The sequence below is a fragment of the Staurois parvus genome, unplaced genomic scaffold (genome assembly GCF_062004578.1).
Source record: "Staurois parvus isolate SC_StPar_1 unplaced genomic scaffold, SC_StPar_1.0 ptg001698l, whole genome shotgun sequence".
Lineage (NCBI taxonomy): Eukaryota > Metazoa > Chordata > Amphibia > Anura > Ranidae > Staurois > Staurois parvus.
In genome coordinates this window covers 262,455-282,804 of record NW_028319494.1, presented here as the reverse complement: position 1 = coordinate 282,804, position 20,350 = coordinate 262,455, and the positions used below count along the sequence as shown (strand labels likewise).

Here is a 20,350-nt window from a genome sequence, read left to right as displayed (position 1 = left end):
TTGGGCAGCAGTCTCGCATCATTTACAATAGTTTTCTGAAACATTTCCCATGATTCCTAGACACCCAGATCATGTTCTCAGGTAGTCACGGGCAGCAATGTGAGGATTTCGGTATGGGTGCAAAAAGGAAGATAAGTCGAGGACAGGGCAAGTAGGCTGATGATAACTGCATTATAATATACCCCACATAGCTTCACACTGTTTATTACAACACTCTAAGAACCACAGGGGGGCAGTGAGGGAGACCTACCACTGTGCAGATCCTGAGCGGATGCAGGTGACAGTTCAGGTAATAGTGACTTTAGAAGAGGGTATTGGTATTTGCAGTATCTCTCACAAATACAGCAGGTAAAACAAGTATTGAACAGGTCACCATTTTTCTCAGTAAATATATTTTTAGGTGCAAATGACATGACATTTTCATCACGTCAGTAACAACCCATGCAATCCATACATACAAAGAAACCAAAACAAATACATTCAGACGTTAAGTTATGTGTAATATGATGGAATGACACAGGGAAAAAGTAATGAACACGCTAACTGAAGTTAAGTAAATGTTTTGTACAAAATCCTTTATTGGTAATGACAGCTTCAAGACGCCTCCTGCATGGAAAAACTAGTCGCATGCATTGCTCAGGTGTGATTATGGCCAATTCTTTCACACAATCAGTCTTCAAATCTTGAAAGTTCTGTGGGCCTCTTCTATGAACTCTGATCTTTAGTTCTTTCCACAGATTTTCTATTAGATTCAAGTCAGGTGATTGGCTGGGCCATTCTAACAGCTTTATTTTCTTTGAAATCAATTGAGAGTTTCCTTGGCTTTGTGTTTGAGATCATTGTCTTGCTGTCCACCCTCGTTTCATCTTCATCATCCTGGTAGATGGCAGCAGATTTTTATCAAGAATGTCTTGGTACTTTTTTCCATTCATCCTTCCTTCAATGACATGAAGTTTGTCAGTACCGAACGCTGAAAAACAGCCCCGCACCATGATGTTCCCACCTCCAAATTTTACTGTTGAGATAGTGTTTTTGAGGTGATGTGCAGTGTCATTTGACCTCCAAATATGTTGTGTACATTATGGCATTCAAAGAGATCAATGTTGGTCTCATCTGACCAGACTATATTCTCCCACTATTTCACAGGCTTATCTAAATGATGTGCAGCAAACTTTAAACAAGCTTCATATGCTTTTTCTTCAGCAACGGAGTCTTGCGTGGTGGAGTTTGCATACAGGCCATGGTGGTTGAGTGCATTACTTATGGCTTTCTTTGAAACAATTGTACCCGCTAGTTTCAGGTCTCTGAAGCTCTCCCCAAATGGTCCATGGTTCAGAAATCTTGCGAAGATCACCTGGTCGTGGCCGCTTTATGGTGAAATGATGTTCTTTCCACTTCCAGATTAGGGCCCCTACAGTGCTCACTGGAACATTCAGAAGTTTAGAAATTGTTCTGTAACCAATTCCATCAGTATGTTTTGCAACAATAAGGTTGCAAAGGTCTTGAGAGAGCTCTTGCTTTTACCCATCTTGAGATGTTTCTTGTGTAACACCTTAGCAGTGAGACACCTTTTGATAGGCCATCATTTGAAACTGAAGCAACTGATATTAATTTTCACTAACAAAGGGCAAAATTGCTTTCTAATTACTGATAGATTTCAGCTGGTGTGTTGGCTTTCCATGCCTTTTTGCACCTCCCTTTCTTCATGTGTTCAATACTTTTCCCTGTGTCATTCCATTTTAATACACACAACTTAATTTCTGAACTTATTTGTTTTGGTTTCTTTGCATGAATGAATTGTATTGGTTGTTACCGACATGTGGTGAAAAATGTCAATAGCGCCTTTAGAAATATATTTACCTAGAAAAATGGTGACGTGTTCAATGTTTATTTTACCCGATGCATTTCTTTGAAGAACGAAAATGTAAAAAAGTACATCTTATTACTTTTGCAGTCAAATTTGAGAACTCCACCATACATTTGTTATGTGTTTCATTCACAAGGCTTAGGATACATGCAATGCAAACTGACTTAAAAAAATGCTGCTTCTACAGGAGTTTTGGGTTTTGCCTGCAGGAGCAGCTCAAAAAGGTATTCTATGAGTTTATGCACGTTATATTTAGAGGCACGTTTTTAGCTCAGCGTTTATAGGCAAAACAAAATCCTTCCGGTTTGCGTTTTTGAGTTGAGTTTTTTGGCAGAAAATATGCTACTTGCTCCTAAATATTGTACAAACACTCTAAACAAGTGGTTTTATTTATGCCAAGGGAACTGGCGTTTTTATAAGCCCAGTGTGCATGCAGCTTTACAAAAAAAAAAAACTTGGCTGCAAAAGTTGAAATATACTTCAAATGATTTTTGAAAACTGCAAAAACAAAAAACACTACATAAGGAAGTCAGCTAGGGAACTAACATTTTCATGGTTAAGAGACAGTGATCACAGCCATATCATCGTTCCCAGCACAAATTTCTTTTACATGAATATTTGGCCCAGTCTGCCAGGAAGCACAGCATTGTCTACTCACCCCCTCTCAGGGTTCACAAGAATGGCCCTGGGTCGGTCCTGGTCACCTTTCAGGACTACGCCTACAGCACGTCCATCCATACGTGTAACATTGATGACATTGGTGGCTTCACAAGTCCAGTAGATGAAGCGGCTGTAGATGTCAATGCTCATATCATATGGCTGCATGTCCAGGTTCTGGTTAGAATTCGTGTTGGAGACCACAGTTACATTCTATGCAGGACAGAAATACAAAAATGGAGTTATGTTATGTTAACAAAGGGGATCAATCGGAAATGGGCATACTAGTAGGAAAGTTGCCAATCAGGAAAAAATTTCTTTTCTTTTTTGTTACTCACTGTCTGAGTTCATTGAGAGACACAGCTCTTCTCTTGTTGGCCAGGGTAACACTGACACAAACTCTGGTTTGTCCCAGCAAAATGTGACTCGTGATCGCCCTTGGTCCAGGATGGGGCGGTCGACCCAGCTCGTAGCTAAAGTTCTGGGTGCGCTCATTGGCCACACTGGGGGAGGGGGGGGGGGGTGTCTGAACCCAATGTATTAGTTTCTGTGCATTTAGTAAAGGACTCTTGGAAAATTGAAATGTGTATCTGCTACCATGAATAATTACATATGCACATTACCATGAACAATTGACAAGTAAGCTTCACAAAATTAAGGCCCAACAAGTTTACTGGTTTCCAGCTCCCATCCCCTTGAAGCACCCTCCATTCGCAAATGATTTTTATCTGCACCTGACTTGCTGTTATAGGGCTTAAAAAAGTGTGGCAGCACTACAGAAGGAAGAGGTAAGTGGGATAGTGGCCACAGTCAGTTCAGTCCCTTTGCCATGGTAGAAATTAATTGTAAACAATCCAGGTCTGAATGATACGGCTGTACAGTTGGAGCCGCAATAAACAAACCATTAGACCTTTTGAACAGAAGAACCCTGCAATTCTTTAAGTGGGGGGGTTGACAGCTGGTTCGCAACCAAGCTTCATGGTAAATCCTAAATATGTGTTTAAAATGAAGCATGGTCCAAAACATTATCAGAACACAAAGACAATCTCATCTATCTACTGCTGCATCTTCAATGTCGAGTCACAGGCTGAAGGTTCATCCTTTACTCACTTGACCACATTACTCTCTACAGGAACAAAATATCTAATAACAGTTTCCTGCTAGGCTACAGACACATCATACCTGACTCCCATCTTCAAGGGCACGTCGGATAGTCTGCCGGGAATCGATCCAGTACAGGTGCTTCTCCACAGGGTCATAGTCGATGGCACGCACATTACGCAAGTTGTGAATTGGAAGAATGATATCAGGGCTCTGCTGTTCATCAATCACCATACGGTTGATGGCATTTTTCTGACTGAATAGCAGGAATGAGCTAGGCGCTGCAAGAGATGGGTAAAGGGTCATTTTATGATACATGCTCAGATTTCTAAGGAGCTTGCCAAATATTGCCTGGACAAGGTGCTTACCGCTGCATGTCTTGTTGTCTGGGTTCAGGAAATAATGGACAGGACAGCCGCAGGTGTAGCCACTGACAGGCGTGGCAAGACAGAGGTGAGAGCAGTGACCGTTACTGGATGCGCACTCGTTCCAGCCAGACTGTCGGGAGGAATGAAACACTAGGATATCCATGACATAGTCCAGGTGGCCCTGTATGATGGTTCGGTTCTGGCCACTGGTTTTATTGGCTCTCTCGATACTTCTGCGGCTCCAGTCTGTCCAGTATATAAAGTCCTGGTACTGGGTCAGCCCAAAAGGGTGAGGCAGGTCATCAGCTATCACTTCTCGGTCTTGTCCTGTGAAAAGAAATGGCAAGCATGGTAAGTTTCAAGAAAAGACAGGGAAAGACCAGGCGTCATGTACAAAAGTGACTAAAAGTAGACCTATTGTGGGGGCTGCAATGTTGACCTCTATGTCTGAAAACACTCTCTGACTGGCTGTCACAAAAACAAAATGGTTTTAATAACTTCTGAGTCACTGACCTGAACACAGTACACAGATAAGGTGTTCTGCGTTTTTAACCTGTATGCTGTATGCCAAGTAATCAGTTAAGAAAAAAGAAAAAAGAAAACAACAAAAACCACATGGAGCCAAGTATCTTGCATTTTCAGAAGGAAAATTATGCCAACCTGTGAAAATGTAGGCATAGATTTTCTATAAAACTAGCAGTAAATTGCCACCTCCGATGTGTTATACAAACTACCTATGTCATTTCTGTCATTTTTGGATGCAAACCTTATAAATTTAAAAACAAAACAAAAAAACTAGTTGTAAAGCCATGCATTAAAATCTAGTTTAAACTAACATGTTAATGTAAATTTAGTAATTTGTATTTATTTTTTTTAAACTTCAGCTTAAATCTCGGATCTATGAACACAGAGAACAGACTGTATATATTTAACTAAGCCTGATGCTCCACCTGCTGACTTAAAAAGGAGGAAGAAAAATACCGATATAAAATGCATCACACTTTTCTGATTTAAGGAAAAAAGTGTTAAAATGTTTTTTTTGTGGCTGCTACCAGAACAATGAAATGATGCACAAAAACCACCACACATTAGAAGAAAGCAGCTCAATGTCACAGAAATTAATTGGCTTTCTCCTTTGATAAGCAGGTTCCATAATCACATAAGTATGAGGAATCTATGTGCTTCCATTTGTGCACTGAAACTAAAAGAGCCAGCAGAGAGGACATCTTGGGGGCTACAGCTTCCACAGCCATCTACAGTACTAAATTAGCCTCTCTGTTTCATCTTATTTATCAAAGGACACACATGCTTGAAAAGAGTACAACTGCGGAACATTAGTTCAATAAACCTTATGACCTTGTGCGGTTTCATTCATAAAGTTGTTGAATAATTAACATACATCTTGCAGTGAAATGTGTATCGGGGAATGGAGAGCTGTAGAGTCAGGAAAAGGGCCTTTAAAACTGAGGCAAGGAGCGGATAGGTTCAGGAAGAAACTGATAGAAGGGGAAGCTTTTATACAAAGCGGATCAGTTACTTAAAACAGCATGTTTAACATTTCCCCCTGCAGATAAATCCTTTTTAATGCAAATGAAGTCAGAGCAGCAAGTGGAGTTTGGCACCTGTCCATGGTGCTGCTCATTTCCTCCACAGAAACATTCCAGCCACAGAGAGAAGACAGCAGCCCAACGGGCACAGCTGGGAGGCAGCTTATTTACCTGCAGTAAGAGAGCTGGCTCTGAGCCCTGCCGACAGCTGGCCCTTCCACAGCTCCACTGCATTTGTGTATAGACTTGGAGCTCTGTCTTATTGTGTATAATATCAACATGGACAACCCATGCCATTTATCAAATATTACCTTTGAGATGAAGGTTGGTGAAAAATTTTAAACAGCAGCAACAGAAATGGCACAGACTTATTAAAATGAAGATGTACTAAAGTATGTTTTTTTTTGTTTTCTTTACTACTAGACACAGCTTTTACAAACATTACTACAAGCCTTCACTGGGTCAAAAAAATAAATACAAAAAAACAAACAAACCCTACAACATGAATATATAATGTGAGCCTTTATGACTCTAGCACAGTTTTTTTGAACAAAAAAAAAAAAAAATCTAAAAGCTGTAGTAACAGTAACATACTGGCTAGCAGGAAGAAACACTGCATGCAAAGAAAATCACTAGTATTTAAAAGGCACCTCCACGTTAGTTTTTCTACTGACCACACGTCTGCTAGCATGCAAACGTGGGCGAACGTTCATGGTTGAGAAACTGACCTTCCTTCCATCCACTTAGCTAATTTGTCAGTCATAATATTGTGATGTGGCGGCAGGCCCTTTACCACAGGAGTTAGTTTAAATTGGTTCAGAGGTATTTTGCACAGATTGCCTCCAGAAATTCAATTTTTTGCAAATTTTAAAACAGGCTTATAAAGTGCTATTTCTACTGTGTCTACAAAACAGTTCTAAAAATGCTGAACTTACCCAGCATGTTGGACGACTCAATGAGGTTGGTGTCAAGGTCTGTCCAGTATAGTCGTCTCTCTGCATAGTCAATTGTCAGCCCATTGGCCCGGCCCACATTGGGTACCAGAGTAATTCGCTCATTGCCATCCATAGAAGCCCTGTCGATCTTGGGCTTTCCTCCCCACTCTGTCCAATACATAAAGCTATATAGGGAGCAAAGACAGTGGAAGTAAACACAATTACAGAATTTAAAGTGTTCCTAAACGCAGGAGCCTGCATTCACTATATCCAGTCTTCCACAGTATACAGAACATGGAAATGCAATTATTTTACTAAATATAAACTGCTAAATACCTTTTCTCATCAGCAGTTAGAGCAGTCTTGTGACTTCTATCAGTGTCCAGCAGAGCACTGGGTAAAGCTTGTAGGAGTTTTCATTCTCCTCTAGGAGGATGCAGAACCCCTGACCTCTGTCTGGACAGTGCTGACAGGCCCTGTGCTGATCACATGCACTCTCCCAAGAAAAATAAAAATAGAAACTCTAGCAATACACACCAAACTGAGTATGTGCAGAGTGTCTCCACACAACATGTCTTATCAGGAGATAAGAGGGGGACACTGGAAGAAGGGGAGGATCAGAGAAGACAGGATCAAAAAGCATTTATACACAATACAGAGGATTAGCCCCTTAGGCTCCACAGTGAGTATAGCAAGCATGCTTTACTGCATATACAGATTGATTTTTACTGTTGTGGGATTAGTAACACTTTAAAGCAAAAGCTGCACATACTACAACTACTTGTAATTGCACTATGGTCTTGGGTTTGAATCCCAACCACAACACTACCTATCTGGAGTTTGCATGTTGCCTCTGTGCTCGCATGGGTTTCCTCCAGTTTACTTCTACACTCCAAAAACATGCTGGTAGGTTTATTGGCTCCTGTCTAAAATTGGCCTTAGTATGTGTATGTATGAATGTGAATTAGGGACTTTAGATTGAAAGATCCTTGAAGTCAAACTGATATGAATAAAGAAATATCCTCCTGCGCTTTAAATGGGGACCTAACCCTAAAAGCTGCCGACACTAACCTTATACCTATTAGGTGACGTGACTAATTAATACAAAAAGTGTAGCGCTAAATAAATATGCAATAAAAAATATCACGTGACTTCCTCGTACCCTGAGGATACTCTGAGGAAGTCACGTGACGCAATGCGTCAGTACGCGAGGAGGTACTTCCGGGTGCGCGGTGACGTCACTTCCGGCGTGGGGGCCATATTGGAACACCTTTGGATATCCATGGAGTGCACCTCTAACATGAGGTGATACGGAGCTGTGCATAAGAAGGATCTACATGTGAGTGGGCAATCTATATTATATATGTTTAAATAAAAACGGATTACACTATGGAAGCTTTTTTTGTCTATCTATGATCCGGGGAGTGTGATACTGCACTGTATGGAGGCTTGGAATGAGGAGCATTCATTTGCTTGAGGGGAGCCTGTGAGGAATCTGCCCTTATCAGGATTGGTGTTAACCTTTGATCGAGCTGACCCTGTGGGGTCGAGATAAGGAGGTGAGGGGCCACTCAGGTCACTGGAGGATTGATCATGGATTATACACAGTCACTTGCATGACAGTTGAATTGGAGCACTTTCATCAGATTATATATAGTGTATATATATGCACTGTGTGTGGACTGTTTTTGAGGTTTATATTATTTTTGTGAGAGTCACTGTTGCATTTTTGTGTGAGTCACTTGCACTTGTTATATTCCCGTAGTGGGAAGTCACGTGTTGCACAATTTGTGTGTTATCCCCTTTTTTGTGTGTTTTTAAGGGGACTTTGTGTGTCACTATATTGTTCATTATTTAATATATTTTTTATTGTATATTCATTTAGCGCTACACTTTTTGTATTAATTAAACTGATATGAATGTACAATATAAAATGCTGTGTAAATTGATGGCGGTATATAAAAACCTTGGCCATGCAAATATATTTATTTATTGTCTGATTCTGGAATTCCTCAAATGCTTTTTGGGTCATTAGAAGCTTGTAGGATTCTTCGATTCTGCTTGCTAGATCTCCAGGTATTTTTCTGTATTTGCAGTATGTTTAACCCCTTCACGCCCAAGGGTAAAACAAATTTTAATGCCCAAGTAATTATTAGTAGTTTAATTTGTACATCCAGGTAAATTATCTTTTCTTTCAGGATAAATTGGGCTTTCAATTGGTGGTAAATGGTAATGAATATCTGAATTTTTTTTTTTTTATCAAAGGAAAAAACTGGGCCAAATTATAAAAAAAATAATATATTGATAGATATATATTTATTTATTATTTATTTTTGAATGTAGCTGCGTGTTTCTTGTTACTACTATAATCTACCAAAGAACAACCCAAAATAAATTCTCAAGCTACTGACGATCGCAGCGATACCATATGTGTATGCTATTTCTACCCGTAGTACAGGAGAGAGCGAGTGAGAAATATTTACAATGCATCTCTCTCCTCCATTCAGAGAGAAAGCAAACAGAGTTGGTCTTCACAGTGATAACCAATCAGAGGCTATTACAGCAATCAGGTGACCGGAATCAGGAGTTCTGGGTCCTGATCATTAGTACAGAACTGGGGTCTCTCAGTGACACCCAGCCTTTGTGCTGGGAAAACATCGTGGAGCGCTCCCAGCACACAGATACACAAATATGGGGCGCAAAAAAAAAAGCCCAGTTCTGTGAGGCGGCATATTTGTGTGACACCAGCGCCAAGGACTTTAAAGTTGAACTCTGGGATAAGCAGATATGGACTGAGTACAAAAGACATGTGTATTCTCACTTGAATCTTGGTGTACTTTGTGTGTTTCTTCAATAATTGTGTAGTAATCCAATGTAAACCTTTGCCTCTGTGCAGGGGATTCTTGCAATAAAGACCACTCTCTCCTTGTTCAGGGTGACTGGTCTTGTATTGAACCTTGTGTAGTCTTCTGCAGGCAGCCTGTAGTGGGTGGGGCCTACTGAGCCTCTCACAGCTCTGCCTTCTGCACAGGCTATGTACAGCACAGTGATGATGTAACTGCTATTTTTACAAGGTGATATCTGGGTTTCGAAAGGGAATTTGGTGCACAAAAAGTATATTTATAAAGGAATATATATGAAAAAAAGTTTGTGCCCCGGAGTTCAGCTTTAACAAAGGCCTCCTGGGTTCCCTCCCACAGCTCTGCTCAGGTTATGCGCAGCAGTGATTATTTCACAGCTATTTGATACTGTCTGGGTTTGTAAATGTGGTGCACACAGTGGGTTCATATCCTTTGTGGGTATTGAGAAATATTTTAAAAATAAAATGTTTCGTGCCCAGCCTTCAGCTTCAAAAGCATAAAAACACAAGGAAATGTGCATTTTTTATTTTGTTTATTCAAACAAACTTTACCAGAGCTCTGACAATGTAAACTGTACATACATTTATGAAGGTTTGTAATAGTTCTTTAACATATACACCTGGTTGTAATAAGAGATTCTGTGTACATAAACCTTCCCTTGGATCTAGTGGCAGCAGAGCATTGACCTAGTTAACATGTGAGAAGAGAAAGGCGAGGAATGGAGCAGTGCCCAACACAGGGCTGTCTGGCTGAATGACCAGATAGTATTTCAGGTTTGTGTTCCCAGAGAGGGTAATTACTGATAGTAGACCAGGATGCAGAGCGGATAATGTGCCTTTGTTATGGCAAAGAGAGCAGGGGACAAAGAACTACTGAGATCTGGAAAAATAAAGATCTGCTATTTTTGTGGAATTTTCCATTTCCTTTTAAGGATATTATATCATAATACCCCTCGGTTATAAATTGTGTACAGTCAGCCTGCTTTTGGAGATCAGGTAAAGAAAAAACACTATAGTGAAAAGGCGGTAAACCTAAAGTAGGTATTTGCCATGTTACAGCTGTACTCCAGAAAGACAAAAAAAAAAAAAAAAAAAAAAGGTACACATTAATCACTTCCCGACCGCCATATAGCAGAACTGCTGCTACAGGGCAGCAGGGCTGCACAAAATTACGTATATATACGTGATTTCGCATTTTCGGGTAGGAGGCGTGCACACCACCATTGGCGGCTACAGATTTCGATCACCGGGTCACGGCCAGAGATTCCGTGTCGGCACCCAGCGATCACAGAGTATCACTGACAGGGCAGAGACCTGTAAACACAGGTCTCTCTCCTGCCAGCAGTAACATGCTGCTGTGTATTTCTCTGCACAGCAAAAATACACAGCAGTATGTTTCCCTAGTAAAACAGCACACAGTTAATCCTTTGATCGCTCGAGATGTTAACCCCTTCCTGCCCAGTGTCATTAGTATAGTGTCAGTGCTTTTTATTAGCACTGGTCACTGTATTAGTGTCATTGGGATGTCCGTGGCAGTTAGTCAGTTCCCCCCCAGTGTCAAAATGCCCGTCGCAGTCCCGCTGTAAGTTGCTGATTGCCGCCATTACTAGTATAAAAAAAAAAATCCCAGTATATATTTGTAGTAGCTATAACCTTCATGTAAATCAATTAAATTATACGTATTGGGATTTTAATTTTTAGCAAAGACATGTAGCTTATTATTTTGGCCTAAATTTGACAATTTGATTTCTTAAATTTTTTTACTGGATATGATTTATAGCAAACAAAGTCAAAAAATATATTTTTTTTCAAAATGGTAGGTCTTTTTTTGTTTATAGCACAAACAATAAAAACCGCAAAAAAAAAAAAAAGGGACACACATTTCATTTATGTATAGTGTTGCATGGCCGTGCAAATTGTCAATTAAAGTAACAGCACCGTATCACAAAAAATGGCCTGGTCAGGAAGGGGGGTAAATGCTCTGGAGGGCAAGTGGTTAAACTGACTGTAAATGCTAATTTTTTTTTTTTTTTTCTTTTAACAAAACAGGTTTATACTTACCTGGTCTTTGCAATGAAATTGCACAGAGCTGCGCCAGACCTACTCTTCTTGGGTTCCTCGCCAGTACCCCTGGTGGATCTGTTCCCTATTTGTCTATCGGATTGGATGACAGTCAGATGTAGATTGGACAGATGGTCCGTTTGCATCCGGCCATCTCAGAGAGCAGCGGGCTGTGCCTGTGTCCGCTCTGCACAAGCAGACATGGACCTGTTGTCTGCCCACTCAGCAGGGATCAGTGGACAAATCCCCTACTGAACAGACAGAATTGCTTTGCGCAGTCCATCCATCTGAAAGGGGCCTAACTTTTTAAGCCAATCTGCATAGCCATAGCCAAGTCTACAGATACATCAAAGAAAGCTTCTGTCTCACACAGCATTACAGCACCTGATTGTCTTATGTCCGACCATGAGTGTACACTCAAACATCATCTAGGGTTAATTACTCTAAATAACTGGCAAGTGTCTGAAAATATACATTGATTTTTCTCACATAGCTTTACTCCATCAGAAAGTCTATACTGAAATTGACTTCTGGCAACTCACCCATCTGCTGGATCCAGAGCCAATGCCCGTGGGCTGTCCAAGTCTTTCCACACCAGTATCTGTCGATGCAGGCCATCCAGCTTGGAAACCTCAATACGATTTGTACCAGTATCTGCCCAGTAAAGGTTCTTCCCCAGCCAGTCCACAGCCATGCCTTCAGGATAATCCAAGCCAAATTGGACCACATGTTCTAGAGCACTTCCATTCATGAATGCCCTGCTAATTGTCTGTAAGGAAAGAAAACAAGTGCTCATTACAGAAACAGACTGCATGGCTTACAAAAAAATCTCACGTTATCCCAAAAGATGTGAGTGGTGATCAAGTGACAAGGCGGCCTACCAACTATAGAGCCAAATGTGTTTAAAATGCAGCTGTCAACCCAATGTAGAAGCCATCCTGCAAATTTCAAGCTAATGTAATAAGATTGTGTACACCTAATATGGTCAGGAATATAGTAGGGTAACAGTGTGTTTTTAGATACTGCGGGATGGTCAGCTTTAAAGGAGAATTTTACCTTCAGGAACATGTTTTTAGGGTTGAACATATAACATATTCCTGCTCCTGTAGCTCTTCTACCAATCAACCCCTCCCCCCATGACAGCGGGCTGAGAATCTTCTCCTTGCACCCGCTGTCACCAATTTGAATAGAGCGCGTCCGTACGGGGCTTTGCCCACCCGGCCGCATCATTCATTCACACATTTCTGCAAATTAATAGACTAGAATGACTAGACTACAAGTACTAACAGTCTTTGCTACTGGCAGCTTGTAGTTCTCAATGAACTACAAGCTTGTTGATGAGCATCCTCATAGCTCATGGATTCTTCCTGGACTGAAGTAACTGCCTGCCTGTATCGGAGATAGGGGAAGATAGCTACACTGAAAGTCTGCAGGAGCCTGACATTGCACCCGCAATCTGATTTGCGGGTGCAATGCTTTACAGTCTCCTTTTAAAAAAATAGTAAATGCACATTTTTGTACCTGCAAAAATGTGCTTTTTTTTTTTTTTTTAAAAAAGGTGAACTTATCCTTTAAATTTAGAGCTCTCAGAGTGGCAGCACAGCCATTAAAATGTGTTTAAAGTGTTAGCTCACCTTTTCAAAAAAAAAAAAAAAAAAATGTTGGCAAAAGATTTTCTAAAAATATCTAAGAAAAAAAATATAGATTAACAGTTTAAAAAGTACCAACTGTAATTTATGCTGTCAATGCGATATAGGCAACATACTGCCAACGCATGGAGAATCTCAGATAAGCACATACCTTTAAACTGATGTCTGTCCAGTAGATGCGGTTATCGGTCACATCAAAATCAAGAGCGGAGGCTTCCTTCACGCCAGTCAGTGGAATGGCTACATTGTTATTATTGGTCTCTAGCGATATGCGGCGGATGTCAGCTCGGCGGGAGAACAGAAGAAATGCCTCTGGTACAATACAAGTCTTCATATCATTGATCAACTCCAGCCCTATGGGACACGCGCACCGAGGTCCCTGCGGTCGATACAGGCACAGATGGCTGCAGCCACCATTGCTGTCAGCACAAGCATTGGAACCTTAAAAAACGAAAACAAAAAAAAGAATTAAAAAAAAAAACAAATCTATATTTGCTGTGTATTCCCATAAATACAAATATCACAAGCAGCACACAAGCAGCTCACCTGATAGCTTATGAATGTTTGTGGCCTTCAAGCCCATCAAATCAGGCAGCTGGTCAATGATCACCTCACGCTCGCTCGTGTGTTTGTGGACTCTCTCAATGCTGCGTCTTTGCCAGTCCGTCCAATAGACGTAATCTCCCAACAGTGTGAAACCAAAGATGTGTGGCAGCTTGTCCTCCACCAGCACCCTGCGCCCACTACCATCCATATTCATGACCTGGAAACAAAATAGAGAGAATCAAAAACAATTACAATTAATGCACAATTATACAAATAGGCAGCAGTGTTGCATGCCTGGGAAAAGGAACTGAAGAGCCCTGTAAGCTTACTGTATATACTTTCCGGGTTGTTAATGAACAGTTAACACTTCAGGAGTGAGATGAAAGAAAGGTTACACAGCTTAGAAGCTGCAGTTTGCCTAAAAGAAACATCTTTTTAAAATGTTGCTGCCATTAAAAGAGCAACTGAATTTTCAGATTAAACCTTCTAAATACATCCCAGGTACATTGAGACAAAAGGAGTACAAAGTCTTATAGTAGGTTTTCCTTGGAAAGCAAACAGCTTGAGCAGAAAGCCTGCCTCATGCTATCGTCCTGCAGAAAAGGACCATTGCTCTGTGTGCAAGCAGTGGTCTCTTTGCAGAAGTCTAACACACCCACGAGACCGACAACTCTGCAAGAAGCAAAGTTCATGCTGACTGGAAAGCTCTAGCTTTAAAATGTTAAGGGCATGACAGACCTCTGCAGGAAGGCTGCTGCTTCCACACACAGCATGGGCTCTATGCAACGTTTTGGCCAGTTTTGTGGACAAAGTTCTTATAACATTACATAGTGCACCACTTTTACAATATGTCTGTCTGAACTCGAGACAGCACACACAGTGGTGTTCATTTTTGTGTATACCTGAAATAGCAGCAACACACACAAAGCAGCAGTACCCCCCAAAAATATTTGCGTTAAAAAAACAAGCAAAACTGAATTGAAAAAAAAAAAAATAATACTACTACAAAAGTAAAGCATGATTTAAAAAGATGTAGGGCTGTTTTTTTCCCGGTTATACTTACCTAGGTGGTGTGACGATCGCGGCGTCAGACCCCTGACCTTCTCACCAAACTCGTGACCAAAGGACTAGCCAATCTAAAACCGCAATGTCACGTGCATAACAATGCCACACCCAGCTGCAATCTGCACAACGATTTTCCAGCTCACTGGACCACAAATTGATGTACCGGCAGCCTGAGCGCGATTTTTACTGGGTCAGATTAATTATGCAATTAATCCTTCACACTGCCACCACCTCCTTTTTGTACAAAGAGGAAACTCGGCAATATCAGCAATAACACTAGGATGATTGGATTGATCGTCTATATACCACTGTCACCGCATACAGGTTATACAGAGGGTTAAACACACAGTAGCGCTCTTCAGCGGCAGGAATTCGTAAGTTGCATTAAAGGAGCTTTAGAAACAGTTCAACACTTTCAGCAAGAAAAGATTACTAAAAGGTCAAAAGGGTGCAATAAAAATATTTACAGAAAAAAGATGTAACATCTATATCTATATATATATATACATACATATATATATATATATATATATATACACATACATACACACACACACACACACACACACACACACACACACAGAGAGAGCAATAACACAGCAAAAAAGATAAACAGAAAGAAGTTTAGGTAGACAAGTACTTGCCAAAAAGCCTTGGGTTAAGCAGCTTCAAGTCTCATGAGCCAAAAGGCTACCGTCTCCCAAGTTGGTTCTGATGTTAAAAGGGAGAATTCTTCAACCTCAACCCTTAGGCCTGACAGCCTATTTTGTAGTCCCCAAGCAGGCGGTGTCTCTGAAGCCAAGGACCAATGCCTCATTTGGGGAGGGGTTGTCTGGGCGGAGACCCAAACTAGAACCAAAATCTCTCGTAGCTCATATTTTGGCTCATAACTTTTCCTAGGCACAAGTAACATTCCACCCGCTGGTAGATTAATATGCAGATGCATCTGAGGAACGGTTAGATATGAAATATGAAATACATACTTGAAAGGTTCAAGAGATGTCATTTTATGCTTTTCTATTTATTCCAGCCAGCGAGTGTGACCTATCAAACAATTTGTCTGATCGTGGGCAATCTGAAGATATGCCTGGTTTTTATGTAAGTCTCTCATATTCCGAGATATGGGATATAGGAGAAAAATGGATTTTAAAAGTGTTATCTAGTTTCTTACTCCTCTGGAATGTCTTTGAACTCAGGGGAAGGCTTGGGTTATCCTTTTACGAGGTGCCAGACTGCACAGCTTCCCAGGCAGCCCAGCACCCACCGTGAATGTTATAGCAAGAGCAATAATTCTAGCACCAGAATTCCCCTGCATCTCTAAACTGTTATGGCTTTAAACGCGTTCCTTTGGAGATTTTTAAGTACCGCAGTTTGGCGTGACATGTTAGGTATCTATTTACTCTGTGTAACATCTTTTACATTTTACTAAACAATCACGTTATATTGTGTTTTTGTCCATTACAATTCACTCACGTGCATCTTTTCCCAAAAAAACTGCGTTTGAAAAACCGCTGCATAAATACCATGTGACATAAAAACATTGCAATGCCCACCATTTTATTCTGAGGCCTCTGCTTAAAAAAATATATATGATGTTTGGGGTTTCCAAGTCATTTTCTAGCAAAAAATATAGTATTAGAATTGGCCTGGTATTGAAGTGGCTAAAACATACAGTGATGTAAACTTACTGAAAAGTATACAATGAGCCTGGGTTCACACTGATGTGGTGCAGAAGTCGCAGCAGCTTCTGTGTGAATTCCGCACCGCATCACAATCGCACCCAGTTCATGCAAACCGCTGCGGGTGTGTATGTTAAGTCAACACCCTGCATATTGCATATCTGGTGGTCATGCCCGAGACTGTCTCATTTTTGGTCTCATTTGTTTGGCCTCCTTTTCACCTTGTTCCATTTCTCCATATGCCGGGATGCTCGGTATGCTTTGCTTCATTGTCTCATACTGGGCCTCTTGGCTCAACAGCAGAAGTTGGCTTCCTATTTGTTTTTGTTGGCCACTAGAAAAATTGCTCAGGCCTGAAGGAGCCAGTTTGTCGTCCTTCAGGGGGTGCGGGACCATATGACCACTATGATGCTCAATGAACAGATGTTGAGTATCTGCAACGACTCCCAATGTAAATTCTTGAAAATATGGGAGCAGTGGTTGCAATATGCCTTTTCCACGCTCCCCCCAGCTAGTCTGGGGATGTGATGTTGCTCGGTATTGGCATTCTTGGACCCCTGATCTTGGTTTTGTTATCTTTTTTCTTTTGTACTCCTCCTTCCTTTTCTTTGTTTTTAGCGTGGCAGTGGATAGCTGCCTTTAGTTTGAGTTACTATCGGTGTTATACTAATGTTTTGTCATTTAAGTGCCATTGATAGCCCCTGCGTGGGTGCACCTGATGGTGTTAGAGCACTGTTTTTTCTAATTTTTTATGTGCAATTGATAGCCCCTGTGTGGGCATGATTTGTTGCTCCTGTGTTAAACTGTTAAAAATTGATAAAAACCATTGAAATAGAGTGCCACTACAGCAAACTGCAAAGTATAGTACTGAGTGCCCCTATAGCAAGGTAAAAAACAAAAAACAAAAAACTGCTGCTTTTATCAATTCATCTCCTGCCCAGGACTACATGCCCCATGATGCATTGCTCCTCACACATTCACAATCACAAGTTCTCAGGCACTTACTGACATGTATGGATGGTGTACTGAGCTGTAGGTATGCTGCACTGTTATTTTCTGAAATGTAAACAAATAATGCATTCTGTGTGCAGGCCAACTAAATCGGCTGACCAACTAATCTCATCAAAATAGTTGACAAGTATTTTCATAATCTATTATGTCAATTAGTTGTTTCAGCCCTAGCACCCTCTGCAACAAAAAGTACCATTTTTGGTCAGGTATTCCCAAAGGTTAATTACTTCTAAAAGAACGCAGACACTGCAACTTTTCTCATCAGAACACTAAAAAGTGCATCAGCTGATAATGAAACAGACTCTCTTATTCATCATCAGTATTCAAAAGGACGCTGTCAAACCGCCACTCCTTCAGGCAAGGTTCACACTATGCAGTTTGCGTTTGTTCTGTTTCTGCAGTGCCTTTTGCGCTGCGTTTGACGCGTTTTGCTTTTTTGACAACTTGTTGCTGGGCAGATTAAACCACAAAACGCATCAAAAACACTACATGCATTTCTACAGTAACTCAGTTGAAGTCATTGAACCAAAACTCAATGTTTTGCATTTAAAAAAAGTCTCTGACCCTTTCCAAAAAAAAAAACCCCAGATGAAAAACGCAGTTATGTGAACGTATCCCATAGGAAATCATGTTAAATGTACTGTAGTGAATTTCTGCTAAATGCAAAACACACCACAAAATGCTTAAGTGTGAACCTAGACTCAGCAGAAAAAGGTAGGAAACTGCAACAAAGTGTTAAAATTCTTTCAACTTACATTGACCATCCAGAGTGGATTTTTTCCCTCTCAACAAAAGTAGCGTTGCACCAAGTCTTACGCAAACTACATTTTTCTCCTTCCATCTGCTAAAAAACCAAGGTAAATCTAATCTCTGGTGGTTTTTACTCTGGGAACCGCCAAGCAGTATGGAGTTTCACATTCTGGGTCAAAGTCTAAACACAGAGAAACCACAGAGCAGGAGAAAGGAGAGCAGAGGAAACATGTGGCTTCAACCACATCGACCCAGATCCTCTGGCTGATAGCTGGCAAGGAAGGCACCAGCAAAACGATGCAAGACCAACCCTATTACCCAGCTTCAGAATGCCAGACATCTGACTATATCAAATGTGTTAAATTAATCATCCAACTGCAAGACCAAGGAGGCAATTGTTTGTTATTCTAATATTTTTCTGAATACTTATCTGGGGTGAGGAGAGAAAATGCACAACCCTCCCTCGTCCAAAACTGATTTTATACACAGCCAGAGGGTCATCAACATACAAGCCAAGTTATCAGCACACAGCGGCTGAATACAATTATCATAATTGGAAAATCACTGTTTCATTGAAATCCTGCTTACATACCATTACACACACTCAGCCCACACTTTACCGGGTGCCAAAGAACCCTGCCCACACACAACGAGAAAACCAAACACAATAGATGCTTTTAAGAGAGGATATGCAGAAAATCAGGATCTTACAACAGGCTCTGACAGTGTCAGGAACTGAATATTTAGGATTCACTCCAGGAAAAAAAGACAAAAAAAAAAAAACTGCACCAACATTCATTTAACACAGGTTATCACAATGCAAATCTCAATCGGTTTTCTACAATTCATAGCACACACACAAAAAAAAAAAAAACAACAACTTTTTTTCCCCCAGATTGAGAAGGCCAAATGTTTTGGAAATAAAATTCATCAGAAATTAATACACAGACTACAGTTTTATGAAAAAGTATACCCCATGGAAACAACGTACTGACATTAACATTCTTTCTAAACCACTATATCACGTGGTTTTGCGCACTGGTTTTATAACATACTTTAACAGTGATGATTGGACTGAAACAACTGACAATCCAACTAATTGTCAACTATTTTTATAATCGATTAATTGGTCAGCCAATTACTTGGCCTGCATACAGAATGCATTATTTGTTTGTATATCAGAAAATACAGTGCAGTACACAAACAGCTCAGTACATCGTGAGCAATTCTAAAAAGGCAGAAGGTTTATTACCTTGCTATAGGGGCATTCTATACTATACTTTGCGGCTCGCTATAGGGGAAGATCAGCATCTGAACCCAGAAAAGCTGGAGGTTCTATTTTATTTTTACCTTTTTTTTCAAAGTTATATATTACATTTACTGTTCCGCATTATAAATTAACCCTTTTTAGTAGTGATTATATACTGATTTTTTTTTTACCCATCATAGACAGGTGATAAAAGAAAATATGCCGTCTATACGCGTACCGATCTTCAGACAAGAATATTCGTACAAAAATTCCTCGTACATTCCATGAACTTACAAACGGCATTCCAAAACATCACTTGCTTTTAATATTTAATTTTAAAATATATGTAATTTCTTAATAAAACCCCACATACACTGCAAGAAAATTTATTTGTTAAGAAAAGTTTCTGCTCCTTCGATTTGCTCCATCACTATGGTCAAATATGAACGTTGAACTGACCCCATTAACAATTAGAAAATCGAATAAACGTTAAGAAACTTTTTCGAATACAAAACATTTGTTCATGTATGGCCAGCATAAATGACAGCAGGTACAGGTATCAAGCTACCTGCCTATGACAAGGAACTCTCTCATAAATATTACATGATGGTCCAGTCTGAAAATTTGCAAAACAATGTTTTAGGTCTTTTTAATTTTTTTTTCTTTAAATAAAAATGTTGATATCTGAGCCTGATATGTACCAGATTCAAGCTCTAATAATATATATACGGTTTCTCTTCTGTTATTCTGAGGGGTTTAGATATTTTCTTTCCTATCCATATACAGTTGTGTTCAAAATAATATCAGTGTGTTGAAAAAAGTGAATAAAGCTCAAAATCCTTCTAATAGCTTTTATTTCCATACACACAAATGCATTGGGAACACTACACATTCTATTCCAAATCAAAACATGAAGAAAAATATATCAAATTTGTGTTGCTCCTCTAAAAAAAATTGAAGAAAAGTGATTAGACTGTTCAAAAAAATAGCAGTGTTTGTATTCTT

The 20,350-nt window shown here is 40.2% G+C and overlaps 1 protein-coding gene across 1 annotated transcript in view; it reads right to left on the bottom strand.

Moving 5' to 3' along the window:
- LRP6 (LDL receptor related protein 6) overlaps positions 1–20,350 on the bottom strand; it is a 131,707-nt gene that overhangs the window by 26,812 nt on the left and 84,545 nt on the right. Inside the window, exons 8-14 of the mRNA XM_089663487.1 lie at positions 13,592–13,808; positions 13,197–13,486; positions 11,939–12,165; positions 6,476–6,660; positions 3,994–4,320; positions 3,707–3,906; positions 2,526–2,737 (exon numbers count right to left, since the gene is read on the bottom strand). Of these exons, the coding sequence (XP_089519613.1) occupies positions 2,526–2,737; positions 3,707–3,906; positions 3,994–4,320; positions 6,476–6,660; positions 11,939–12,165; positions 13,197–13,486; positions 13,592–13,808 (1,658 nt within the window). The remainder of the gene's footprint in view (positions 1–2,525; positions 2,738–3,706; positions 3,907–3,993; positions 4,321–6,475; positions 6,661–11,938; positions 12,166–13,196; positions 13,487–13,591; positions 13,809–20,350) is intronic.